At 43.7% G+C, this 11,495-nt stretch overlaps 1 protein-coding gene across 1 annotated transcript in view; it reads left to right on the top strand.

Annotated features, from left to right (window-relative positions):
• Nucleotides 1–762: 762 nt before the first annotated feature.
• NARS1 (asparaginyl-tRNA synthetase 1) overlaps nt 763–11,495 on the top strand; it is a 34,629-nt gene continuing 23,896 nt past the window's right edge. Inside the window, exons 1-3 of the mRNA XM_089664862.1 lie at nt 763–895; nt 4,966–5,031; nt 9,632–9,724. Coding sequence (XP_089520988.1) covers nt 818–895; nt 4,966–5,031; nt 9,632–9,724 — 237 coding nt within the window. The 5' untranslated portion in view covers nt 763–817. The remainder of the gene's footprint in view (nt 896–4,965; nt 5,032–9,631; nt 9,725–11,495) is intronic.

Here is an 11,495-nt window from a genome sequence, read left to right as displayed (position 1 = left end):
GTGACTACATATTTTATTTATTTCAGGTACTTATATAGCGCCATCAATGTACGCAGTGCTTTACATATATATATTGTACATTCACATCAGTCCCTAACCCTCAAGGGGTGTACAATCTAAGGTCCCTAACTCACATCCATACATACACATACTAGGGCCAATTTAGACAGGATCCAATTAACTTACCAGCATGTCTTTGGAGTGTGGGAGGAAACCAGAGTACCAGGAGGAAACCCACGCAGGCACAGGGAGAACATGCAAACTCCAGGCAGGTGGTGCCGTGGTTGGGAATCGAACCAACGACCCCAGTACTGCCAGGCGGAAGTGCTAACCATTTAGCCACTGTGCTGCCCATACTTTCAGATGTGATCACTGTTTTCCAACGCCATTGTATTCCAGCAGCCACAAGTGCTGTGGCTGCTGAATACTTTAGCCATGAGATTCCTCTATCCACACAGATGAGACAATCTATCTTGTGTATGGCTAGCTTTATACTATACCAGGGGTAGGCAACCTGCGGCTCTCTAGCTGTTGTGAAACTACATTTCCCATGAGGCATTGCGACATTACAAAACTGACAGTCACAGCTGTGACTTGCAGAGGCATGATGGAACTTGTAGTCCTGCAACAGCTGGAGAGCCGCAGGTTGCCTACCCCTGTACTATACAATCCATCCTGTGTGATGTCACCCTAAGCTGCTGCTGATTGTAGATTCATCTGTTTACCTGGAATAAAATCTTCTCTGTGTTGTACTTTTATTTACCCTGCTCTCGTATATCACTAAATAAAAGGTCTTCATTTTCTCCACACAGAAGAAATGTACGTGTCTGACAAAGAAGGGAATGACACCACTGGTGATGGGACCAAGGAGAAACCCTTTAAAACTGTTCTTCAGGTAATTTACCCAATACAAGTCCCTGTTCTCTAAACCGTGTTATATGGCCTTCACCATTAAGATTCAAGACCTTTTTATGTTTTCAGTTTTGTAATTTTACATATTGCAGTCATTTTAATGACTGATATGTCATGTTTTATATACTGTATTTATTACAGATATTATATAGCACTGACAGTTTAAAGTGTTATTAAACCTAGAACCCTACATTTACTATATCTAGTCTCCCACAGTACACAGAACATTCATATATTTTAGTAAATATAAACTGCTAAATACCTTTTCTTATCAGCAGTATATAGCAGCCTTGTGACTTCTATCAGTGTCCAGCTGAGCACTAGTTAAAGCTTGCAGGAGGAGTTTTCATTCTGCTTTAACTGTCCTATGAGGCTGCATAACCCCTGACTCTCTATCTGGACAGTGCTGATTGGCCCTGTGCTGATCACATGCACCCCCCCCCCTCCAAGAAAAAAACACTCTAGCAATACACAACACACTGAGCATGTGCAGAGTGACTCCTTGAGCTCTGCACTATCAGCAGATGGATTGGGGACTGTGGAAGAAGGGGAGGATCAGAGAAGACAGGATCAATCAGCCTTCTTATGCCATGGCGAGGATTAACCCCTTAGGTTCCACAATGAGTATAATAAGTATGCTTTACTGCATATACAGACTGATTTTACTTATGTGGGTCTAGTAACATTTTAAAGTAGAACTATAGGCAAAACTTTTTCATTTTGGATAGAGAAAGGAACGATTATAACCATTGTAATTTTTTTTTGCCATCTTTGTGTCATTGGGGAGATTTACTTTCACTTCCTGTCTCATAGCCAAAACAAGAAGTGAATGGAAATCCTTGTAAATTTAGGGAATCCCTAGGGCAGCCTTTCTCAACCAGGGTGCCTTGAGGTGTCTTCAGGGGTGCCTTGGCAAAATGTCTAAAAATTGCCCAAAACTTGTATACAAGCCAGCGGGTGGAACAAGCCTGCCATTTAGTCACACAAAGTCACCTATTTTCATTGTGCACCATTACGACCTTTTAGCCGCCAGCATCCTGACAACCAATGACATCATTAGTTGATAAGGAGGATGTCGGCTGCCTGCACAGCATCCTAGTTTGACCCTCCCCTGCCCCTCTCCATCTTTGCTGGGGTCACATTAGCTCAGTGATGGAGAAAAACTGAAGAAGAGAAACTCTGGAATACTAGTCAGTACCAGAGTGCAAGAGTATATTTGCTTTGGAAGAATAAATCACCTCTCATGTTGGGTGTCCTACGTGTGTGAATGTTGCTGCTATTCGAATAGTTTTTCACATTTTAGAATGGGGGTGCCCTTTTAAAATTATGGACGGTCTTGAGGCACCCCATTTTAGAATGAGGTGCTTCAAGACTGTCCATAATTTTAAAGGGTGCCTTGACTGAAAAAAGGTTGAGAAACACTGCCCTAGGGGACCCCCAGGTCATCAGAACTAGTGTCCCCATTGGCCGATGTCCCCTTTATTACTTTTCTGGGGACAACCTAAAATTTGGGATTATCTTTTACTTTCACTTTCGATGATAATGGTAAACAGGACAAACCGAGAGGGAGAATCTCCCTAATGGGGACACAGACAGCAATAAAAAAAAAAAGTTTTGCCTTTAGTTATTGTTTAACCACTTTCCGGCTGGCCCATGTCGCTTTACTGCTACAGGGCAGCCACTCTGTGCAGAATCGCACTTTCTATAAAACAGTCATTGATTATGACCATGTAAAGACGTTAGGTTGCAGGCTATTTACATTGTAAAGGGATAAGAAGATTGCCCTCTGGGTCCAGCGATGTCCTGGGGTTGGAATCAGAAAAGGACTTATGAAGGTTCAAATACCCACTGGGTGGGGTGTTCTCCTACAGGCCTGCCATGCAGAAATAGCAATTGCCCAGAAGGCATTTCTCCTTTTGCAGAGGGCTATTTGTAGTCATTCCCCAGGGGGCATTGCTCTATAGTCCTCCATCCTTGTACACCAGTTAAAATAATCGGATTGTCATCGGCCCTTTTGCTCTGCAGCCACCACATAGCCATGAACAAGAGATCAGGCAACTCCCTTCAGAGTCTTCCCAGACAGGTTTTTTTGCTTTTTAAAGGAATCTGTCACAGAGGTTACAATTCAAAAACACATGAAAACAGAAGACAAGAAAAACAGGTAGCTGCATTTAAATGGAGAATCTCCTTACTGGTCACCAGGGGCACCCGTCACATTCAAGGACCAATGGAGAGGTTCAGGAAGTCGGGCTAATCTTGAATTTTACTGGGCAATTTAAAACCTGCATCAAACTGCATAGGAACTGAAATCTGTTTTTATTATTATTATTAATAATAATAACTAGAAAAGCTCCAATTTCTGGGGAAATTGTGTGAAGTGTTCTTGTCTCCACCAGTAGTCTACAACTGGAGTGGGCGGAGTAATGTCACAAACCTTCATTTCCACTATGCTGCTGTGGGGCTCCGGATCCCGAAAGCGTGGGTCTGAAAGGTCGAGTTTAGTCCAGCGTCTCTTTACAGCTTTAGATCTCTTTCCTTTAGATGGCATGATGATATTCACACAGCTCTAATTTCTTTTCATAAATGTAGCTAGTTGAAACACCTCAAATACTCTCTACTGTAGAAAACTTATTTCCAAACCTTTAACCAGAAGCCGGCCAAACTGTCACCAATTCAAAATTAGATTTCAAATAGAGCAGAGAAGAGCGGTTAAAAACAAACTGCTCCAAATTGCTCACTTCACTGGCGTCTTCAAATGGTCGTAGTTTTAAAAATGATAAATACTACACTGAAGAGCTTTATATTGTGAGAATCACAAGACCCAGACCTACATTTTGATGTATAATATGTCTCTGAAATATTAAAAATGAAGGCACAGTCGCAGTTTAGAAATTGCCCTTCAGATTTGAAGTGGCTAGAGTGCAGTTTCAATGAATGTCAATGGGCGGCGTGAGTTGCAAACAAATGGTCATATTGTGAAAACTATCCGGACTGTGGCTTAGCCGTGGACATTTTTAGTGGCAGCAGGGATAGCTGAACGTTTGATATAAGAATTGTGTAGGTGGGCTTGAAAATGAGGGAGTGATGGCAGTTTAGAAATCATGTCCTGATTTTTCAGCTCACACTCTAGCTTTTGTCAGCTGCCACTCTAGTTGCTCCATTCATTCCTATGGGACAAATTTCACCACAAAAACGGCAATATTTCTTGAACCATTTGGCGAAACGTTCCACAAAGTAATAGCACACCAATCGGGAACAATTTGCACGTTTCGGTATATTACTGTCTATGTAGTGTAAAAACTGTGGGAGGAGTTAGCGTGGTAAATTTGGCTATAAGAATATATTTGTGAGATAACAATAAGTGCTCTTGCAAGAACACTTAATAAAAAAAAAAGGCAGAGGGTAAGGGACTAGTCACTAGCATTTTATCCAGTGCTGACTTATGCCCTGTTCTGCACTGTTGTAAGGACCATCTTCATGGAGGCAGAGTTTTGCTTCCTCATGTCAGAGCTTCCAGCAAAGAGAACAGTGAGCAGCAAAGTAGTGATTCTCCAAATCTCACTCCGAATCGCGTGAGACTAGGAGTCCGAGGCAGCAGGGCTCTAGATTTTACACTTCAGAATGAGACTGTAGGTACAGCATGCCTAGGCACATTCACATACCAAGAAGTACCTTGGTATTTTTCAGGAGAAATTCAAGACAAAAGGTATTCTTTTAAAGGTACTGCTTGGGCAAAATTAATATCTATACATGTTTCCTATAACATAGGGAATCTCCACTTTTTGAGTTTGGCTCCAGTTTAACATCTTATACATTTTTCTCATTGTATGCTTAGTTTTAGTTTGCCTGTCTAGTGACAGGTTCTCTTTAAGTCATTAGTGCTGCCTGGAAATCTACCTTATTTTTATTACCTGTAGTTACTGATGCGTGGAGTTCTACTTCTTTGTAACGCACGGGCTTTGCATTGCAGTATCCTTTTGTTGTTTTTTTGTCTTTTTTTTTCTTTTTTCTTTTAATTCTTCAGACCAAAAAAACTTCTGCTTTTATTTTTAGGCCATGCTGACTGTAAGGAAGGAGCCTTTTCCTGTCTTCTATGTGGATTCACAGAAGGAAAACGAGGTTGTATGCCATATTGAATTAACAGCAGTATATGTTTGTTCATGATGTAGAATCGCTAGTGACTGGTTCAGCATGGATGCACATTAACCACATGCCGATCAAATACCACCAAAAGAAAGCTCAATTTGTGGGGAAAAAAAGGATGTAAATTTCATTTATGTACCATATTGCATGACCGCGCAATTGTCCGTTAAACTAGCGCAGCGCTGTATAGCAAAAAAATGGCGTAAATTGCAGTATCTATACCATAGTTTGTAGACGCTATAACTTTCACACAAAGCAATCAATATACACTTATTGGGATTTTTTTTACCAAAAACATGGAGCAGAATACATTTTGGCCTAAATTTATAACCAACTTTGAGTTTACTATATATTTTTAATAGCTGAAAGTAAAAAATATTGTTTTTCTTCAAAATTTTTGGCATTTTTTTGTTTATAGCGTAAAATATAAAAAGCACACAGGTGATCAAATACCACCGAAAGAAAGCTATATTTGTGTGAAAAAAAGGACGTAAATTTTGTTTGGGTGCAGCGTTGCATGACCGCGCAATTATCAGTTGAATTAGTGCAGCGCCGAGTAGCAAAAAGAGGCCTGGTCATTAAGGGGGGTAAATCCTCTGGAGGTCAAGTGGTTAAAGGAGAAGTTCACCTTTTGTAACATGTGATGCCTGTATTTAGGGTTTTACACGTTAAAATAATAGACCCGCTTGAACCCCCCCCCCCCCCCCCCCCTTGATCACTAAGCCCTGGCTCACACATATGTGATTTGTTTGCACGGAAACTGATTTGCATGACAGGCCACATAGTATGTGTTGCTATGGAGGTGGTTCACACACATCCGATCCTGTGTGTGTTTTTGGTTGCGTTTCTAAAAGGATTCCTGAGTTTAGAGAGAGAGAAACTGACTCTGAAAAACCTAGGGACAATGCAAATCCAAAAGCGGAGCACTTGCAAAATTGCATCACAAAATGCAAAGGTGTTCAAACACACCGCATGTGATCTGTGGGGAAGAGTTGCTCTAGCAATGCGGAGCGATTTTAAGAACGCATGTATGTGAACCAGGGCTTATTGTGGCAGCGGGAGGGGGATCCTCTCTCTGCATCTGTCACAATTCAAAAACAGCACGGCCATTCATGGCTCCTCCTACATGCCTGCGTCATTATTCAAAGTTTTTGGTGAATGAACAAACTGCAAGAACCGTCTGCCATTGCAGAAGACCGCTTGTAGTTGTAAATGATCTGTACAGGCTCTGGTGGGTGCAATGCTTTATAGGCAGCAATATGAAAAAAAAAAAAATAATAAATGCACTTTTTTTTTTTACCTGCAAAAAGATGTGCTATTATTATTATTAATAATAACTAGAAAGTCTACAATTTCTGGGGAAATTGTGTGAAGTGTTCTTGCCTCCACCAGTAGTCTACAACTGGCGTGGACGGAGAAACTGGGTGGAGTGGCTTGAGTAAATATTAAAAATGATGGCACAGTCGCAGTTTAGAAATTGCCCTTCAAATTTGAGGTGGCTAGAGTGCAGTTTCAATGAATGTCAATGGGCGGCGTGAGTTGCAAACAAATGGTCATATTGTGAAAACTATCAGGATTCCTCCATTCATTCCCATGGGACCAATTTCACCACAAAAACGCCGATATTTCGTGAACCATTTGGCAAAACATTCCACAAAGTAATAGCACACCAATCGGGAACAATCCGCACGTTTGGTATATTACTGTCTATGTAGTGTAAAAACTGTGGGAGGAGTTAGGGTGGGAAATTTGGCTACAATAAGAAGAATATATATGTGAGATAACAGTAAGGTCTTGCCATGCAAGAACACTTAATATTTTCCTTTTATATTTAAAAAAAAAAAAAAAGTTAGCCTTCAAATGTGTATAGTACCAGACATACTCAACTGTTTTCAGTAGCTATATGAATATAGAAGTGCAGCACTAAAATCGCATAAATATTGAGGCAGCGCTGTGTCCTGCCATGGTCGAAATCAAGCTTCTAACCCTGGATTCTCAACCAGGCATGTTGAGGGGCTCCAGAGGGTTGATGTAATGCACAGGAAACTGGCTTTTCGGTTTCCTCATTCATAAAGTCCATTTTGGGACCTGTGTCCAGGAGATTTCTAAGTGATCTGGGAGGGATGAAATCTCCAATCCGGGGTCCATGTTTTCAGAACCCCCAGCACACTGATTGCACAGGTATGTGCAGGCCTTTTCATAGAGGCCTAACCATGATTCTGGGCTCCATCTCGGCAGACAGGAGGTCACTGCCTTGGAGTCAGGTGGGCTTCACCTACGAGAGGTGGAAGCCAGAGGAGCTGTGTGCTAGTGGCCAGCTGTGTGCGAAACAACCATTTTGGAAAGAGTTTGCAGGAGTCAGACGTAAATGTGTACAAGCCAGGAGGCTGAATATTTGTTGCATTTGTTTGATGGTGGATACCCCTGCGTGGGAAGCATGTTATTGACCTTTAAATAAAATTGGGCTTAAAGGCCTTTAAAAAAAAAAGAAAAAAAAAAAAGAAGCGAGTTGCTGTGTGCTTTAAAAAGAAGCTCTACCATTTTGATGAGTTCCCACAATATATAAAGTGGAACAGTACAGTGCAGCATATAAGAATAAATAGCCTTGCGTATGTAAAATTCAAGAAAACAATAAATCATGTCCACAAGTAAAAAGTAGTAATCTGTGCAGTAAAGTGCAATATAGTGAATAAATGCTAGGGTCCGTGACTGCATATATCAAAATAATCAATAATATACATCCAGCGTATTTCATTCATAAAAACGTCCTTAACCACCTCCCGCCCGCCATATAGCCCAATGACGGGCGCAAGGTGGTTCTCGTATTCTGGGAGGATGTCATATGATGTCCTCCCATTCTCACCGGGCATGCGCGGCTCAGGGAGCGCGCAGCGCTGCAATCGGCGGTGCGCTGTGTCCCTCGGACACAGCAGATCACCGATCACGGAAAGAGACGAAGATGTCGGCTCGGTCATGTGATCAGCTGTGTCCAGATATAGCTGATCACATGTAAATAGGGAAATGCCGGTTATCTGCATTTCTCTTCTTGAGAGGAGAGACGTAATCAGCTTTCTGCAGAGGGGACATGTACACTGATCATCAGGGCACTGATGATCAGTGTAGCTCCAGCAGTGCCACCTGTCAGTGTCCATCAGTGCCTCGTGTCAGTGCCACATCAATGCCACATATCAGTGCCTACCAGTGCACATCAATGCCACATATCAGTGCCCATCTGAGCTGCCTTTCAGTGTCACCTATCAGTGCCAGTCAGTGCCACCTTTCAGTGCCCATCAGTGATGCCTGTCAATGCCCCTCAGTGCCCATCAGTGCCACCTATCAGTGTCTATCAGTGCAGCCTATCAGTGCCCACCACTGCAGCCTCATTAGCGTATATCAGTGAAGGAGAAAAATCACTTATTTACAAAATTTTATAACAAAAACTAAGAAAAAAATTTTTACAACATTTTCAGTAAGTTTTTGGTGTGTTTAAGAAAAAATAAAAAACCCCGAGGTGATTAAATACCACCAAAATAAAGCTCTATCTGTCACAAACAAATGATAAAAATTTCATATGGGTACAGTGTTGCATGACCGCGCAATTGTCATTCAAAGTGTGACAGCACTGAAAGCTGGAAATTGGCCTGGGCAGGAAGGGGGTATAAGTGCCCTGTAGGCGAGGGGTTAAGTAGATTATGTGCAAAATCGCCAAGTGCAGAGTGTGAATGTGTGAATATTGGAATCCACCACCTTGGACGGATGTACGCTCCCCAGAAGATATACAATATATGGCGTATATCACATCGTGTCACATCTGGAGGTGCATCGGCAGCCGAGGGGTTAATCCTGCTGTAGCATCTGGGTGTAGATGGAATAGGAATCCCTTGTCCTAGGGAAATACCACAGGAGCCAAGAGTACTAATATAGTGTAGTATTTTATTATTGCATTAAAATGTCATTTCCATATATTCCACGTGGAGTAAAAAGGATACAGATACCAAAATGGCTGCCGTTCCGTCCTGTGGCGGCGAGACGTCAGCAATGTAGGCTCCACCTATGTACATGGACACATAGGAAAACATTAGGGGGAGTTCAGGGGCTGCTGAAAAAAAACTCAACAGCTCCTGAAAGTCAGTTTAGCAGCTGCAGTGTACGTGAGCCCTAAGTGGTCAGTCAGGAACCGTAAGGATGGAGAATGCTGAATGTCTTCAGCCATGACAATGGCGCAGCCTGCTTGTGACTTTCTGTAGCTTCTGATGCACACTATGAGAAACTTGCAGTGTGCAGTGAAATCCGAGTAAGCGAATTCAGTTCAGGAAAGGAGCCTGTACAGCTGTAGACTGAAGGCAAGGCTGCTGGTGTTCTGCTTTTTGCAGACATAACTATATACTATTTCTGATTTTACATTTTTGAAGTATTTACAGACTTGTGACCAGAAGAGTGCTGTCATCACCTACTAACCGATTTGTGTGCCTTTTGTGTTCTTGCTTTTAACTGCACAGCACGAATATTGCAAAAATGTCTTTGTATCTTCGCTGTGGTGGTCTTGCTAACCTTGGGTTTTGTCCTTTTTATGCAGAGATGGGATGTGATCTCCAAGTCTCAGCTGAAGAACGTTAAGAAGCTCTTCAACCGAGAACTGGCAAAGAATGAGGCCAAAGAGAAGAAAGAGGTGAGAACAAATCTGTGCTGTGATGATCTGTATTCTTGGGACTTTTTCACACCAAGCATGTTGAGCTGTGTTAAAGTGGTTGTAAACCCTCACATATACCCAGTGAAGTGTCTGGTTTCCGGTGATACACAGAGATGAAACAAATCCTCCTGCATAAGTTGTACCTGTTTATCTGCTGACATCTTTTCTCTACATCTGTTCAAAGTCCAAAATGTATACAGCTTGTCTGAGCTTTAGAAAGCAGGGTGTGGGAAGCTGAAGTTACACTCTGCGGAGCTTATTGAGAGCTGATTGGAGAAAAGGGACATAACCCCCTTCACACAGAACAGAGCTGAGGCTGTCAATCACAGACTGTGTGCTGGAGCTCTCTGCCATCACCTTTTTTCTTTTGGTGTCAGGAAAACTTGTCAGAAATGACTTGTGCAGATAGCAGAGGAACAAGATCTGTGGACAGATCAATGCAGGCTCACCACGAGAACACATGGAAAACAATTGTTTTCTAAGCGTCCTTTTCACATGAAAATACTGGGTTAAGGTGGATTGCAATGCGTTGGGTAATAATGCAGACATGCATTGTTTCGTACTGCACTGCACGGTATCTCATGTCAGCGCATATCACTGCAGCAGAGCTGTTGCCCATAGAGGGGAAAAGAATAAAGTAAAGTTTGGTAAAAAAAAGTAAACAGTGCTTTGCATGGTGACAACACAAGGCACCGCCCCCTCACAGCCGTTACACGAGGTACATCTGCCTGCAATGGCCTGTTGTAGCATGCAGGCTGGTGTGAATGAGCCCCTAAAATGTAAGAATGCCCCCCCTTTGCAGCGGTGGTCAGTGGGAAGAATGCCCCCCCTTTGCAGCGGTGGTCAGTGGGAAGAATGCCCCCCCTTTGCAGCGGTGGTCAGTGGGAAGAATGCCCCCCCTTTGCAGCGGTGGTCAGTGGGAAGAATGTCCCCCCTCCCCCTTTGCAGCGGTGGTCAGTGGGAAGAATGCCCCCCCTTTGCAGCGGTGGTCAGTGGGAAGAATGTCCCCCCTTTGCAGCGGTGGTCAGTGGGAAGAATGCCCCCCCTTTGCAGTGGTGGTCAGTGGGAAGAATGTCCCCCCCTCCCTTTGCAGCGGTGGTCAGTGGGAAGAATGTCCCCCCCTCCCTTTGCAGCGGTGGGCAGTGGGAAGAATGCCCCCCCTCCCTTTGCAGCGGTGGGCAGTGGGAAGAATGCCCCTCCTTTGCAGAGGTAGTCAGTGAGAAGAATGCCCCCCCCTTTGCAATGGTGGTCACTGAGAAGGATGCCCCCCCCCCTTTGCAGCGCTGCTCAGTGAGAAGAATGCCCCGCCCAATTACAGCACTGATCAGTGAGAAGAATGCCCCCCCATTACAGCGCTGATCAGTGAGAAGAATGCCCGCCCATTACAGCGCTGATCAGTGAGAAGAATGCCCCCCCCATTACAGCGCTGGTCAGTGAGAATGCCCCCTCTGCAGCGCTGGTCAGTGAAAAGAATGCACCCCCCCCCCCCCTTACTACGGTGGCTAGTGAATGCTGCCCCCCCCCTCCCTCTTGCCTTGTTGGACAGTGGGAAGAATGCCCCCCCTCCTCTTGCAGCAGTGGTCAGTGAGAAGAATTCCCCCCCCCCCCCCCCACAGCGATGGTCAGTGAGAGGAATGCCCCCCCCTTTGCAGCATTAGTCAGTGAGAAGAATGCCCCCCCTTCCAATGAATGCCCCCCCCTTTTATTTGCAGCAGTATCATGTGTTGTCTTTTACAGGGGGTGCTTTATA

This window comes from Staurois parvus, unplaced genomic scaffold (genome assembly GCF_062004578.1).
Source record: "Staurois parvus isolate SC_StPar_1 unplaced genomic scaffold, SC_StPar_1.0 ptg002076l, whole genome shotgun sequence".
NCBI lineage: Eukaryota > Metazoa > Chordata > Amphibia > Anura > Ranidae > Staurois > Staurois parvus.
Note: the sequence above shows the minus strand (reverse complement) of the source record. Positions and strands in the feature narration are given on the sequence as shown.